At 35.1% G+C, this 17,599-nt stretch overlaps 1 protein-coding gene across 1 annotated transcript; it reads right to left on the reverse strand.

Annotated features, from left to right (window-relative positions):
- Window positions 1–1,394: 1,394 nt before the first annotated feature.
- On the reverse strand, window positions 1,395–17,358 carry PSMC2 (proteasome 26S subunit, ATPase 2). The gene is made up of 12 exons (XM_044677287.1): window positions 17,234–17,358; window positions 15,352–15,389; window positions 11,307–11,388; window positions 10,703–10,802; window positions 9,540–9,671; window positions 6,433–6,505; window positions 5,861–5,956; window positions 4,964–5,128; window positions 3,910–3,997; window positions 1,959–2,161; window positions 1,771–1,867; window positions 1,395–1,675 (listed from the first exon to the last, which is right to left on the reverse strand). Exons 1-12 carry the CDS (start codon window positions 17,301–17,303, stop codon window positions 1,518–1,520), a joined length of 1,302 nt encoding a protein of 433 aa, XP_044533222.1. The 5' UTR covers window positions 17,304–17,358; the 3' UTR covers window positions 1,395–1,517.
- Between the last annotated feature and the right edge of the window lie 241 nt (window positions 17,359–17,599).

The raw sequence follows: 17,599 nt of genomic DNA on the forward strand, positions 1-17,599 counted from the left end.
ACTTTGTTTTATAATTCAAGAAAGGTACAGGGCAGAGGAAATGACTGGAAGTAGAAAAAAAAAAAAGCAAAACTTGTCTGGTCTGTTTTATATGTGAAATATCAAGAATAAAAACTATGGTTGAGCTACAAAAGTTGTATTTGATACTTTTTTAATTTTCAAAACTATGTATAAAATAGTTTTCTCTTTTTACCTTGTAAATTTAAAAAATTTAACTACTGGATATGTGTTGTGGGTGTTTTATCCCCATAGTTCATAGGCTCATAGTTTTGGTACTGAAAGGAGCCTGAAGGTTCAACTCTTTGAATGCCCCCCACTCCAATTTTACAGAAGAAAAATTAAGGACCAAAAAGGTTTTGAAACTTGATCAAGATCAAACATTTAGATCTGAAATTCAAGCTCGGGTCTCCTCAATGTATTATCCATGTCTTTTTCTTGCTGAATATGCTAGTTGAAAAAAATTACTTTCAAAATACCTAACATTCCTAATGTTAAGGAATTTCAAAAGTCTAATTAAAGTACCAGGAAGCTCTCTAAAATGAATTTTAATTGCTAAATCACAGTTTTACAAAATGTTAAGAGCTATAAAGGGAACCTTCAAAGGCCATGAAGTTTAACCAGACCTGAATAATCCCTTCTATTATCATCTTCAGTAAGTGAGCATCATCCTCTTGTCTTTCTTTGAAAGCCCCCAATAAGAGGAAACCCTCTCTTCTCCCTAAGATGGTCTAGTTCACATTAGGCTAGCTCTAATTAGCAGAACATTTTTCCTTCTATGGAACTGAAATCTATTTCCAAAAGCCTTCATCCAGGTACCAGAACAGCAGGATGGCTTGAAGAAAGGGGAAAGATACTTGATTAACCACAGAAAGGTGGGCCTTGGGGAGACCCCAAATCTAAGCAAAAGCCAATTTCTCTGGCCAGAGACCAGCACTGAGACACCAACTCAACTTACTTGCAAACATATATATATATGTATATATATACACATAAGTATATATATACACACACAAAACAAATTGATTATTCAAAGTCAAGTGTTATTGATAGGAATTCTCATCCCAAGTTGTATTTCATTTTTGTCACTTCAGTAATCCCACAGCCTATCAATATCACTTACCTTATTGAATAGAGTCAAATGCCAAAGCAAAGTTTCTGATATCAGGTAACTCCATGTTTTTAAAAAATGTATAAATGTGCCGAGTATTGGAAAAATATCTTGACATGCTGCCAAATCCACCATGGTAGTTCCCATATTTGTATCTTGATGACACTAAGCCCCTAAGTGGTTGTGACATCAAAAATTAGAAAACAATCTTTCTTTTAACTTTTTCCACTTTTATTTTACTACACAAAGAGTAAAGTCTAATAAAAGAAAAAAACATACTCTTGAAAAAGTTTATTTGTTTATTAAGCACTAATTATGATGGTTAAACAAGTCTATGTAACTGAAATTTTTCTTTATAAGAACAAGTTATTCCAATTGAGAAGCAATTTACTTTGGGAATTTCCAGTGATTAGTTGTATGTCATGTAACGAGGAGTAGCACTGAATTTGGCATATGACTTAATGACCTTATTCACAGCTTCCAAGAAATCTTTCTCAGTGGCAATTTTTCGTCGTGCTCTGATGGCAAACATACCTGCTTCAGTGCAAACACTTCTAATTTCAGCACCTTTCAAATTGAAAGAAAAAAACAACTCTATTCAGAAACTAAATAAATGCAAAATGGACAGAATAATAAAACAATGAGCAAGACTATTCACTTACCAGTGCTATTGGGACACAGCCGGGCTAACAACTCAAATCTTATATCTCTTTCAACACTCATCGAACGAGCATGAATCTTGAAAATATGTGTCCGACCCTAAACACAGGAAAATGAATAATGCTAAAAATCCCAAAAATATGAGAGGGAGGAAGGAGCCCAATTTCTAAAGTAAAAATAAATTTCTTACCTCCAGATCAGGTAAGCTAAATTCGATCTTTCTATCCAGTCTCCCGGGCCTCATTAATGCTGGGTCCAAAGTATCAGGTCTATTGGTAGCCATTAGTACTTTAATGTTACCTCGAGGATCAAATCCATCCAACTGATTGATAAGTTCCAACATGGTTCTCTGTACTTCATTGTCACCCCCAGCTCCATCATCAAAACGAGCACCTAAACAGGGTGAAAATTATTAGGCTGCCTTATTACAACTTAGGAAGCAAAAATAGTAACTGTATAAAAAGGAAGATATTATTCTAACATTTGATCATGTTTACTTTCTGTAATTCACTATGCTAGAAAGAAGTATGCAAGAAAAACAGCAATTTATCAACTAAAACTCTTACAAAATGTCTCCTTTATGATAAATACATTCCAAAGCTTATAAATAAATTTAGCCTATTCCTGTGTTTTTGCTCCATTATTCTTTTCTTCTTTTCAAAGATGGGGTTAAAGACTCCACAAATTCTAAAATCCCTCAAAAGTCAACATGGGGGGAGGGGTGAAGGAGAAAGTAAAAAAAAGAATCATGTAACCATGGAAAATTTTTCTAAAAAAATAAAATATTAAAATCTAAAAAAAAGTCAACATGGGAAATTATGCTTATATTCAAAAACAGCAATACCTCATTAAAGGAATATCAGGTCAACTTCTTTCCCCTTTCCTCCTCTACTGAAGAACATATCCACTTACATCTCTTTTAAAGCAAAGCTTATCACAATGTGGAGCTTTATTTGGCCTAAGATTCCTATAAATAGATGCCTGTGAAATAACCTGATAAAATTTCAACATACAAATTACTTTTATTGTGGCACATCTGTATACATACCTGGAAAAATTATAGCACGGAAATCCTGTATAAAGTATCATGGATAACAACGTAGAACTAACTAATGTTTGTATTGCTTTTCTAAACTACTAACCATTTCCAGTATGGTAGAATGGAAAGTTTTCATTCTTCCACTCACTGTTGTTAATACAAATAAGAAGGCTAAACTTAAAAGAGTCTTCTAGGTGCCTTCTAGCTCTAACTCTGGGATCTTATGCTCTTTTAAATTTTCTAATAAAATAGAACATTGTTATAACACAACTCAGAACTGCATAAATTTAGATATTCTCCAGATTAAGGCAGATGTGCCCTTTCCCATCACAATAAATAACCTTCACTTTTTTAGGTAATATACTAAACTCTACAGGGAACAGTAATGATATAACTTTTTTAAATTAATATGAGTGCAAAAGAAGCTCAAATCACACAAGCAGATAGCTATACATACTAGAGTTACATCATATCTCTTGAAATACAAGTATAGAGGCAGCAAGGTGGCTTAGAGGACAGAGAGCCAGGCCTGGGTTCAAATGTGACCTCAGAAACTCATAGCTGTTGACCCTGGGCAAGACACTTAACCCAAAATGCCTTGTCCTTACCGCTCATCGGCCTTGGAACTGATATTTAGTATCAATTCTATGACAGAAAGTAAGGGATATTAAAAAGAAAAAAAGAAAGAAATGTAGCTATGATAAAAGTCAATGTAAATTATAGTTTGCAAGTTGGATATTAGTAAAGCCTTGCACAACACTAGCATTACAGCAAAGTCTTATTAATTTAAGTAATTCTCACCATTAAACATTGGAATGCTACATGGTACTAATCTAGTATAATCTAGTTACCTAGTATTATAATGAGAAAATAAAAAAGGCCCTTCTCTAACAACTATTTCAAGAAGCTTATCTATTTTGCTTATATAATTCTCTTAAAATATGAATTATCACAAATGTATACACCTCAAATATTTCAGAGCTGACAAACAAGTTAGAATACAGCATAGTGTTACCATACTATGAAGACTTCTTTATTTTCACCTTATAATTCTTGCAAATTCTGACCCCAAAGTAGCTTTCTTAAAAAATGTTAGTCATACCTCCAATAGCATCAATTTCATCAAAGAATATAAGGCAGGCCTTTTTAGTTCTGGCCATTTCAAAAAGCTCACGGACCATTCGAGCCCCCTAGTGAGAAAAAGAGAAGTTGAGATATATAACTCAAAGTCAGTTTAATAAAACTTTAAGCATAATCAAACAAAAATAATGCGATTTTTGCAATGCTACCAAAAAAACTACTAAAACTCAACCTTTGCAACAATCAGCTTAAGGCCCAAGAGTGGCACTTTCCAGGATTTCTCTACTCATCCCCTCAACAATACTGTCTACATGATCATGTATCCTATTAAAAGGCAACACCTGTGAGTCTGAAACAGGTCAGACTAATGTCCCTTTACAAAAAACAACTCCTCAAACCCTAACCAAAAGTCCACTTGTAAAATATTCTATACATCAAAAATTTCAATAAACAAATTAAACTCTTGCCTGGTATTTCGCTGTAATGTAATTTTACCAATAGTGAGAAGTAATAGAAGAAGAAGAAGAAAAAAAAAGATATTTTTCACCCCTCCCTAAAGTATAAGTTTTTAGATTCATAAATTCATCACTGCCACATAAACCACACAAAGAACCAAAGATGGAGGCAGCTGGGTAGCTCAGTAGATCAAGAGCCAGGCCCAGAGAAGGGAGGTTCTGGGTTCAAATCTGACCTCAGAAACTTCCTAGTTGCGTAGCCCTGGGCAAGTCACTTAATCCCCATTAAGAGTCCTTACTGCTCTTTTGCCTTGGAACCAATATATAGTATTGATTCTAAGGCGAAAGGTAAGGGTTAAAAAAAAAAAAAAACCAATGTTAAAGAACAAACAGCCCAGGGAGTGTCATACAGCTAGAATTTATAACACTGTATACAAATAATATGACAACCTGGAGTAAGACATTACTTTAACCCCTTTCTCTTTGAACTTGTATTGCATTGCAGTCATTCAATAACTGTCTTTTCCCAGGCCCACAGAAGTAACCTAGGTAAAGAGTTTTACCTTTTTCAAACTGTATTCTAAATCTCCTGCTGCTTTGTTTATAATAAATTAACTTTACCTCTCCGACATACTTCTGCACAAGTTCAGATCCAATAACTCGGATGAAGCAGGCATCTGTCCTATTTGCAACAGCACGAGCACAAAGAGTCTTGCCCGTGCCAGGGGGACCAAAAAGAAGCACACCTTTTGGGGGTTCAATACCAAGGTTAACAAACCTCTCTGGCTGCAAAGACAAAAATTTAATACTAATGCATAAGGGAAATTTTTATAAATACCCACTTAAGACCAAAATTTTTAAAAATAAAATCTTATGTACTGATCTAAATAAGAAATGTAATTTGCCCTCTAGTCTTGGACACAAAGAATTGCTACATATTATTGTTATCTACATACCAAAGTTATTTACATACCAAAGTTATCTACATAACAAAGTTATTCTCACTGTTTGCATGATCATGGCAAAAGTAGTTTAAACACTTCTCTATTTGTCATGCTAATTTTGACAAAATTTTAATTGAAGTTAGTACCATTTCCCCCTATTTTTAGTAGTTATCATTAAAAAATAGCATCAGCTTTACATCATGTCTAAATTCTCTAGTTTATAATTTTTTTACTACATCTAAATTTCTGATTTAATTTAAACCCATTCATTTCCTATTGATATCTTCAGATCAGTTACTGGTCCTGATCTACAATAATCCTTCATACATCTGAAAGTAAATAAGGTCTTGATTTCTGATCTTAAAACAAGCAATTCTTTTAATTTTCATCCTAAGCTGTTTTCTCAAAATCTTTAAATATGGGCCTAACTCAACTTTCTTTTCTTCCCTACTACAAACACTTTTTTTAACTGCTTACACTATAGAAAAAAGAAATCCCAACCCCAAATGACAAAATGTTCAGTCACTACCTCCAAACAAAGCAATTTAAAGCTGAATAGAGAAATACCACTTACATGAAGCAGTGGAGTTTCAACAACCTCTCGTAGCTTCTCAATCTGTTCTTTGCAACCTCCAACATCACTGTATGTGACATCAGGTTTTTCTTCCACCTAAGTGGGAAAAATATACAATATATTTTTAATTGCAGTTCTGTGCCTTATCTACAAACAAAGACCCATAACCCAAAAGCAAGACTTGAAGCAAATAAGAATTTTAATAAAAATGAAATGTGTAGTCCAATGCTTTAGAACTCCCAAACAATACCTAAGTTTTACAGTGTTGTTGGGAGCAGGAAAATATGTAAGTTGATCAATACACTTTGTGCAATGCATCTTTTTGGGGACTACTTTGCAAGACTATTAACCCCTTTAACAGACAGCTCAGTTTGGGACTCAGTACATTAATAATATATAACAATAATATATAATACTGTATTGTAAATAATATGACAACTTGGAGTAAGACATTACTTTAACCCCTTTCTCTTTGAACTTGTATTGCCAGTTACAAATATTGAACAATTTTCAGGATGGATATAATTATACTTCAATGATATCTTTCTTTCCCATCCCACAGTATAACTTACCTGCATCATGGTAACTGTTGGGTCAATCTTGGGAGGCAGAGGAATATGAATTTGATACTTATTTCTGTCCACACTGAGGGGAGAAAACAAAAAGCCTCACTCAAACATCTCAAATTAAGATAGAGAAGGATCAGAAAAAGAAACCAACATGCTCACAACACTTGGTTATAAAAATAGGTTGGTAGACTAAATACAGATGAAGAAAAGAATTATTGGTCAATATTTGTTAAACAGTACTATGGCCTCAGGCAAGTCAACCAAATCTCCATTTCTCCACTTATTCTGACAGCCACAATCCCAACCTTACGAACTACATTTTGTAATAAGTAATTATTTTATGTTGTAATGTATTTTATGTTGGAATATATATTTTTCTAAATGTTTTCCTAATAAATAATCTATAGACAAATATAAGCTGACATTTCATAATCTCTCTTAGGAAAAAAAATCCTTATCTTCCATCTGAGAATCAATATTAAGTATTGATTCCAAGGCAGAAGAGCAGTAAGAACTAGGCAATGAGGATAAAGTGACATTCCCAGAGTCACTGAGCTAGGCAATATCTGAGGCCAGATTTGAACCCATAACCTCTTGACTCCAGGCTTGGCTCTCTATCTACTCTGCCACCTAGCTGCCTCTTTCATAATCTCTTAATATCATTTTATTTCTGAATAGTACTTTAAAAACTTTATAGAGAGCTTATCATCTATTATTTTTATCATCTTTTTTTTTTTAAAAACCTTACCTCCCGTCTTAGAATTAATACTGCGTATTATTCTAAAGCAGAAGAGTGGTAAGGGCTAAGCAAAGACTTGCCCAGCGTCACACAGCCAGGAAGTGTCTGAGGCCAGATTTTAAATCAGGACCTCCTGTCTCTAGGCCTAGCTCAATCCACAGAGCTACCCAGCCGCCCCCATCTTATCATCTTTATAACAACTCCTTGAGAAAATTCAAGCAGAACCAAAAACAATCAAATGGCCTTCCTAAAATCACAAAATTATTTAGTGATAGTGCTGGGATTGGAATACAATCACATCTAACTACCATGTCATACTAACACAAAAATCCTGGCATCTTGGCTAGGTAAGACTATTCGAGTGCCTTGGAAGACTAAATTATAGTCCTTAAAATTTGTTCCCATATTGACTCTTTTTAATACTTGGAGCCCATTACTGAGACATAACCAATCAGCTTGAGGGTAAAGGAATGGCAGCAAGTATAGGGATTCAAATGAACAAATATTAACTACCTAGTATGTACTAAGTAGATATTCAAAGATGGAAAACAACACAATCTCTGCCTTCAAATAACTCATCATTCTAATGGTAGAGTGTGTTGGGAAGACATGCATACATACACATACATATGCATGCACACACATCTATTTATTTATTTGTTCATGCCTTTGTTTGTTTGTTTATTTATTTTTTATTTATTTGGGGGGGTGTTTGCCATAAAGCTAAGGAAAGATCCAGACAAAGCGGAGCACTTTTGAGGAGAAAGGAAGGAAATAAGCATTTATTAAATGCCTACTATGTGCCAGACCTCTGTGCTAAAAGCTTTTCAAATATCTGTCTGATTTGATCTGCATAACAACCCTGGGAAGTAGGTGTTACTGTATCACCACCAAGGAAACTGAGGCAAAGAGAAGTCAAGTGACTTTGCTCAGCATTACACAGGGTCTGAAAACAAATTTGAGCTCAGGTCTTTATAACTCCAGGGCCAGAGTTCAATCTCCTATACCACCTAGCTTCAACATAAGGAAGATAAAGGAAGATTTATGGACAACACAGGACCTGAGTCAGAACTTGAAGAAGAGAAAGATAACAAGAGGCAGGAACAATTGTGCTTACTGTCAGCATGGGATATAGTTTAAGCAAACATATAAAAACAAGAATGTACAGAACAAAATTGAGAAATTTTTCTGTCTCGCAGGAAAGAAAAACATAAAGTTGAGTAGTATAAAATATGGCTGGAAATAGAGGTTGAAGACAGAAAAGAGACTTTCTATGCCTGATTAAGAAGTTTGTACTAATTATGGAGGCAACTGAGTCATTAAAGGCTTTTCAGCACAGACATGAGATGGTCAGACCTGTCCCTATCTTAGAAAAGTTTTGGCATTTGTGTGAAGGATGGAATCCAAAAGGAAATGGAGACAGAGAAACCAGGCTAGAAGCATAGATTTAAAGGTGGGAGGGATATCAGTGGGCACATTCCATATGGCTTTGGAGGCCGCTTCCAGTTCTACAGCTATGACCCTATAATCTAGTCCTAAACCTATCACTTGATAAAGAAAATTGAAGCCTAGAGAGGCTGTTGCAATTGTCAAGATAAGATGATGAATCATTAAATGCAGGATGAAAGCACTATAATAGAATTTATATGTATGTTCATTTTTATGATTTTGACGTTAATGTAAACTGTTCAATGATAAAATATGCTATCCCCTACAGAGAGTGATGGATTTAGAATGCAGAATTCAGTCATGTATATACATAGGTATGAAGGGGTGTGTGTGTGTGTGTGTGATTTATACACATAAATCAAGGACTTTTTTGTTCGACAATCTATGCCTATTACAAGAAATGCGTTTTTCTTTTATTTTCCTCCAGTGGTGTGAGATGTGTGAAAGAAAGAAAATAGATTACTGTTAATTTGTTTTTTCAATGGCAGTGGAGAGTTATTGCTACAGACTTGGAATGCTTTTCAAGTAAGATGTATTTCAGAACACCATTTGGATGAGGTCTGTACTGTTAAGTTTTACTTGTTTTACTTAATTACAAGAGACCTCTCATGAAGTAGAGGTGATATGTTAATGTTTACAATGCAAAAAAAAAAAAATCAACACAATTTTTTTTTAAAGAAAAGGTGACCTTGAAGAGAACAGTTTCCACAGAATAATGGGAACCTTAAAGCAAAGAGCAGAAGTTTAAGGAGCTTGTGGTGAAGAAGTGGAGGCAGCAAAGGAAGGGGGAGCCTCAACTGTAATATTTCATTGATAATAGTACTTGGTACACAATGGCATTGAATAAATGCATTCAAAATAAAGTGAGCAGTGTGTCACAGTATCTTTAGTGAAAGAAGAGTAGAGTATACAGACATCTTACCCAACTCTCATTCCTTCTTCAATGTCAGTGGGTGCTACCTGATCACTGAGGTCCACCACAAATTTGGCAAACTGCTTCACATTGATAATGTATTTTGGGTCCTCTGAATCAGCATTGATTATCTTTGTACACCTAGCACAGAAAGACAGGATTAGCATGAGGAAAAGATACTATACTGCAATAAGGTAATTGGATTCTATACTATGGACATATATAAGGTAAATTAAGACCTATAGATGAGACAGACGACTGCTCAAGGTAATGCCAGTTTTTATTTAATGTTTATTTTGGTTTTTTACAGGTAGATAGAATTTTTCCAATAATCTGTTCAAAGTAATACTACTGAAAACTAACATTAAATAAAGCAATAAAATCAAAGGAATCATCTCAAGATACTTCATTGCAAATAATATGAAACACCAGCTTGCACATCCTATTGACGCTAGTTCTAACAGCCTGAAATATGTCAAAGTGCTTTATATATATTTTATCATTTGAATCTTATGGCATTCTTATACACACACACACACACACAGATAAATCTTATAAGCAAAGTAGGAATTAGTTATTATTGTCCTCAATTTACAGATGAAAAGAGATTAAGTGATTTGCCTATTTTCATACAGAAAGTGTCAGAGATGAACCTGAAATCTAGGTGTCTCTGAGTCCTACACCTCATTATACTATAGCTGACACTGCCTCTCCTTATGTCACACTGCTGCTCTTTGTAACAGAAGAAATAATTATATGTATGCATATAATAATGAATAAGGGATATGTTATATTCCCATACTCAAGAAGATGGTAAAAATAAACACACACTTTATAAAACAAAATTTGCAATAGAAAAAATAACTTAAGTAGTTTACCTAACCAAGAATCATGAAAATGTATAAACAATTAATCTTTCTATCCTGCTTTACTGAAAAACTTCACTGTACAAAATTTCTCAAGACTACTAAGTCACATAAAAACAATTCCTTTGTATCAACCATTCCTAATGGTCAACTCTAAAGAATTTCTAAAGAAAGCTTAACTTACTTGGAATCTAAAATGAAACTTTTTGATAGGTGCTACTGTTATGTGTCAGAGAATTCCTAAAGTATGAAACATTTATCTTTAGACAAAATTAGATAGAAACACATAAAGAATGGCATCAATACCTCGCAACCTGCAGGGGCTGTTCACTCTGAAGGGTCTGTTTATCTGCAGCCAAATCCCAAAGAGCTGGGGGAGCCAAACCAGTATCTGACTCTTTAATGCCTAAGAAAAAAATATTAAAGTCATTGAAAAGTATTTGAGATTAACTTGCTCTAAATTAAGTATCAATTATTCTTGATATTTTAGAGTCATTTATTCTAAATATTTTAGAGTCAAATTTAAAATTGTTCTTAATTGGAATATAGATTACATTTCAAATAACTTTATAATAAGATAAATTCCATATAAGAAAAATATTTCCATGCCTTAGATAATGGTTTATTTATTATACTAAAACCCAGATTCATTCACTGATGTCTACTGAAATGGGATTTAGGATAGAAAATGCCAATCTTAAGGAAAGAAGGTATATCATAAACCCATGAGCATTGTAAATGGTTATATGGTAGGTACAGTGAAACATACTGCTAATAAAAATAAGGTTCAATTTGTTAATTTTTTTTTAAAACCAAGAATCTAGCAAATATACATTTAACGAAAGCAAAATCTGAATTAAAATTCTTACTCACACGTCATTTTTGGAGAAAGGGAAAGAAGGGAACATACCTGTGAGCTCATTGATTTTCTTAAGAAGTTGCTGGATGTCATCTTCTACCTGCTTTATCTGTCTAGAATAAGTACTCTGGCCCTAGAAGATGAAATTAATTCTAATTAGTACAACCAAACAACAGTAATTTACAGGCTAAAGATAAAAATTTTTGTATTTTTTTGTATTAAAAGTTTTAGTATGTTACTACCTCCAGGCTTATAAGACTGACAACCTAATAGCTATATGATTTTCACACTATTACTTCCAACTACAAATACCATCAAGCCCTCTATTATTCAAGTTTATGAGCAAAATTTCTGCCTAACATGATAAAAAAACACATTAATGTATGCAAATTAGGCAAAGATTTACAACATTTGGTAGAATTTTATATTTTTCACTCTAATTCATCTCCATATTACTAATATAGAAATAAACATCTGCTATATTTCCAATTCCACTCAATGTAGAAACATATAGCCTTGATTATGTGTAACAGGAAGTTAATTTATATAATAATTTATAAAGCAAGAAAAGGAAATATTATTCTGAGCGACTTATAAAATCTCAGTACTTTAATGTTGTGATATGATTGCCATCTAATTCATAAAACATGAATACTGATTCATATCTTCTTCTTTCCCCAAACTCCACTTTCATGGAAGACCTAATAGTCAAAAGAAAGGAAAGCCAACCTAAAAGCATGGTTAATTTACACACTAAATAATGTACTGCTAGGTAATAGTGTTATCACTATTGTTAAGGATTAAGTCCAACAACATTTTTAGTTTTCATTTAAGAACACAAAAATTGCCACGTGTCTCATATACACAGTTTATCTAGCCCCATGGTTGTCACAGTATAGTCTGAGGACTACTAGCTGCACCCAATCTTTTTAAGAGATCTACAGAGTCAAAAATATTTTTATAATCATACTAAGGCATTATTTAACTCACAATTTTAACTACATATCTGTGAAGAGACCAAATTTTTCTCATGTGCTTCAACCAAAATAACACATAACAGCAAATTAAATAAAATATGAGAATCCAATTGTCTTCTATAAAGCCAGACATAAAGATTTGAAAAATATGTAAAACAGTGCCACAGTTGTCATTAATTTTTTGTTTTAGAAAAGTTATTATTCATGGAAAATGTTGTTTATGTTAACCTGAAATAGGCTCATTGTGATTTTTTAATGGATATTATAAAAATGTATCACTTAATTTCTAATGCAGTAAATGCTGAAAGACATAATCCATATAAATAAAAAATGACCTCTTTAAGGTCATTAACAATTTTTAGTGGTTTATAGGGATTCTGAGACCAAAAAATTTAAGAAATACAGATTTTGGGGGTAGCTCAGTGGATTGAGAGCCAGGCCTAGAGATGGGAGGTCCTCGTTTCAAATCTGACCTCAGACACTTCTTAGCTGTGTGACCCTGGGCAAATCACTTAACCCCGTTTACCTAGCTCTTACTGCTTTTCTGACTTGGAACCAATATATAGTATCGATTCTAAGGCAAAAGGGTTTAAAAAAAAGAGAAAGAAAAAGAGAAATACAAACCTTGCCCAATATTCTCTGAAATAGACATCAAATATATTGGAGTACAGCTGATCTGTTAAGATCAATACTGGAGGCTGGGAATATGCTGTTTTCCTTAATAATCCCATTTATGAGTCTATTTCTTTTATTTATCTAACCCAGTAATGGACAACCTTCTGAACTTGGTGTGTCAAAATTTGCCAAAAAACCGAGCATAACTCAGGTGGTGTGTCACTTTGAGAAAAAAACCATAATTTCATGATATTTATGGTTTAAATAACAAAAATGTATAATTGTAATATATAACTACATTTAATAAACCAAAATAAGTAAATTAATATAAGTAGAACTGTCATCTATATTGCAAAGAATGTCTACACTACACTACAGCAAATGTTTCATCCTCAGCATGTCATCAAAAATGGCTACGCATGTCATAAGTTTGCCAACACTGCTCTAACCTTTCTTTGAAACTCTATTTTTAGCTATTTTTAGCCTATACCACTTCTTATAATAAAGAGTTCCATACATTTACTAGCTCATGTGAAACAATACTATCTTTTTGTCTCTTTCAAGCTTTAACAAATTCCCTTGTTGTAGTCATCCTGGATTTAGTGACCATCACAACAAGTTTACTTTATTTCCATTCCCATTCTCCACTCACTCATTTTTTTATAGCTTTGAATCACATCTCTATATTATTTTTTTTAACTGAATTCTCTAAACTTGATAGTCTATCAACATATGGCAGTCATCTATGATCTCTTAAACCCTTAATCCTGCACTGGACAATTCATTACCTTGAAGAGTTTAATGTTAACTGAGAATTAAGGGAACTACTTACTAGGCACTCTCTTCTTCAATGTATCTAATTTTGTCAATGGTGAAGGGTACTCTCACTACCAAAGCAGATCACAAATATCTTAATTCTAAGACAATCTTCAAGAGCTGCTCTAGACCAAAAAAAAAAAAAAAAAAAATTCTGGAACCAATCTGACGACCTTTCTGAACCTCTCCAGCTTGGCCAAACTGACCCTTCATTCAAAACACCTACAAACCTTATACACCAAAACTTTCTAGGTTGGCAATCCCTGCCATAATTTGCATTCTCCTCACCTAGCCTACAAAGACTCAATGTGATCTTACAAAAAGCATCAGAGAAGGACTTTAAAAGTAAGAACTAGGGAGCAGCTAGGTGGCTCAGTGGATTGAGAGCCAGGACTAGAGACGGGAGGTCCTAGGTTCAAATCTGGCCTCAGACAGTTCCCAGCTGTGTGACCCTGGGCAAGTCACTTGACCCTCCCCCACAATGACTAGCCCAGGGGTCAGCAACGTATGGCTCTCGAGCCTTATCTGGCTCTTTTGAGGGCCAGATATGAGCTCTTTCTGCAGGAGCCATACAGTCAAATTTTTTTCAGGCACTGTTACAGGAGCGCACACTGTGAGCACTGTATGGCTCTCACAAAATTACATTTTTAAAAATGTGGCGTTTATGGCTCTCAGGGCAAAAAAGGTTGCAGAACCCTGGCCCAGCCCTTACTAATATTTTGCCTTGGAACCAATACAGAGTATTGATTCCAAGAAGTAAGGAAAGAGTTTTTAAAAAATAAAAAAAAAAAATTTAATTGAGAACTACTTATTTACAAAAAAGCATTTACAAAGGTACTATTTTTTTTTTAATTCTTACCATTCTGTCTTAGAATTGATACTACATACTAGTTCTAAGGTAGAAGAGTGGTAAAGACTAAGTAAATTGGGATTAAATGACTTGCCTAGGGTCACAGAGCTAGGAAGTGTCTGAGGTCAAATTTGAACTCAGAACCTCTTGTGTCCAGACCTGGCTCTCTATCCACTGAGCTACCTACTCATACCTACAAAGGTACTAATCAAGATTAAACCTAAACTAAAACCTCTATCTAGAAGATCACCTTTTTTACATTTCTACATAAAAGAAATATTAATTGCTTAAACTCTGTTTACTATCTCAAAGTTTCTTCAACATCCATCACAAAAGGAGTTCTCTAATTCAATTCTGCCTCAAATGTTTTGATGTGGAATTTTGGGCAAAGCCTTTTTGGAAGTTTACAAGCCATCCACATGCATATAATCTCCTTCAAAGAACAATAATCCATTAGCTACTCATGGTTTTGTCTTATAAATATCATACCTTCCTTTCAATAATATCATGCCATTCCTGATATAAAAGATTAAAAACATATTCAATGAAACTATTTTCTGATATAATAAACTAAGAATATATTAAATGAAATTATTTTCAAGATTTGCCATGAGTTACCTATAAGTTTACTTTCATCCACACAGAAAAATATGTAGTTTTTGTCTACAATGGCTGACAGAGAAAATAACCAAAAATCATGAATACTTTCAAACACAAAACTGAAGAATTAATTACCTATTATCTACATGCCAATTATACTTACTAAGGGTCGGCATCATATTACAAGTCTTAGTTGCACTTAATATTCTTACATTTTGCAATAATCCAAAGAACTTACGTAAGTTTTCAACAAGGCAATATCACCCTCATCCAGTGCTGAAAAGACAGAGACAATATGTTAGCTTTTAAGATCAAAAAACAATAGTTGTGGGGCAGCTGGGTAGCTCAGTGGAGTGAGAGTCAGGCCTAGAGACAGGAGGTCCTAGGTTCAAACCTGGCCTCAGCCACTTCCCAGCTGTGTGACCCTGGGCAAGTCACTTGACCCCCATTGCCCACCCTTACCAATCTTCTACCTATGAGACAATACACCAAAGTACAAGGGTTTAAAAAAAAAACAAAAAACAATAGTTGTTTCTTTTTTTAATTTTTATTTTTTAAATATCTTTTGTCTTGGAACAAGAGCAGAAAGGGAGAGGCAATGGTAATTAAGTGATTTGCCCAGAGTCCCACAGCTAGAAAGTATTTGAGGTTAGGCTCTCAAACCACTGGGCTACCTCGCTGCCCAGCTATGTCTTTCTTTAGAGGGACTCATCTCAAGAAAAGAAATTCTTTGATCTTTACTGAGAATTTCATTAACAACTAAATACAACAGATCTAAGGAAAAATTTCATTTTAAACACAGTACACAAACACAAAACAATGATTATAGAGTACTTATTTTTCAAAGGATAAACTATGAGCTCAGCAAGCAAATGTAATATACTCAAAAATACTGAGCAAAGAAAAAAAATCCAAGTTGGCTAATCAATTCAAGGACACAAAATATGACACAGTTTTCCAGTAGGTTGGCCAGGAAACTTCTTGAGCTCTCAGATTCTGAACATGCTTCCAAGAAGAGAAGGCAGGAAATATGAAAAAGGATCCTGAAGTATTGCTTTTTTTTAAAAGATGCAAAGACTTGTAGGTGTATTTAAATGTAAAGGAGATAAGGCCAAGTTAGAAGACAATATTTATGTGAAATACAGTTTATAAGGGGAAGAAACATTCTAGTCAAACTAAAAATCTGGAGAAGACAAAATAAGGAGAATATTACCACAACTGGATATTATGCCCACATCAGGAGATATCAAAAATCATTCATGGTTTCTATATTCTTCATAATCTCCTAAAGAAAAAAGTACCCCAGCTCTACCACTTAGTGTGAAGCACTAATTAGGTAAGTCATTTAACCTCTTTGAAAACTTATTTCCCTCCTTAATAAAATTTCTAGATTTAGGGAAGAGTGAGGAGGCTGGTAATAGAAGAGTTCTAAAATCTCTCTCATCTCTAAATTGCAGGACCCTAGCTAGACACCAAATCCACTTTTGAAAATAGCACAAAGTAATGGGAAAGGAGCTGAAATTTCTCTAAATACTTCCACAAAAGATCTTTTTTTAATGCCTTGGGGAAAGGATGATGTAGTTATAATGAAAGAGATCGGACCACAACTAAGAATAAATAATATCAAAGAAAACTCCTTTGACCCCCTGGCACCCCCAGCCAATAATAACCTTTTTCCCTGAGGACCTCACCCTATATATATGTACATGCTTGTCCAGCACTCCCACGTAATTCCCCCACTCCACAGGGAGAGCAGAGTGAGTGGTTGTCGTAGCATTCCCACTTTCTAACAGGGATCCACACACAGTAGCCCTTCAATTAATATTGGCTGAGCTGAATTGAATTAATGATGATCCCAGAGCTAAAAGGAACCTCGCAAATAGCACAAATCTACCTCCCTTTTTAACAGGGCTAGACTGGGCCCCTCCGGGTGGGTCAGGGAGGGAAGCGGGGACTGGGGGCGAAGTAGGGCCGAGGCAGCGGGGGCCACGGCCTGGGCCCCAAACCCCAGGGCTCCCTCTCTTCCTTGGCTCCTTCCCCTCCCCAGGCCGACCTGCGACAGGCCCCTCCCATACCCTCGCCCTCCCTGCCCCATGGCCCCGCAGCTGCGCTCCACTGACCTCGGATGGGTTTATCATCCTTCTCCTCTTCTTTGGTTTTCCGCTGATCGGCGCCTAGGTAATCCGGCATTTTGGGACTCGTAGCTACCTCGGTTCCTAGGAGCGATTACACAGCAGCTTCCCCTCCACTTCCGGAGGTCCTTCTCATTTCCGGTCCCCCTGTGGAACTGGTGCCACAATTCGTAGGTCCGGCTCACTAGTAGTGCCGGGCCCTGGAACGTGTACAGGAAGAAGTCAGAGCGAGTTCAGCCCGAATTCGCCTCCCGCACTTGGGATCTCCCGGGGGGGCCCCCATTTGCTCCATCTGGGGTCAGTCAGCCCTCATTCCCTTCAGGGGTCTTACTACCTGGCCAGTATTACAAAGAA

The sequence above is a fragment of the Gracilinanus agilis genome, chromosome 5 (assembly GCF_016433145.1).
Source record: "Gracilinanus agilis isolate LMUSP501 chromosome 5, AgileGrace, whole genome shotgun sequence".
NCBI lineage: Eukaryota > Metazoa > Chordata > Mammalia > Didelphimorphia > Didelphidae > Gracilinanus > Gracilinanus agilis.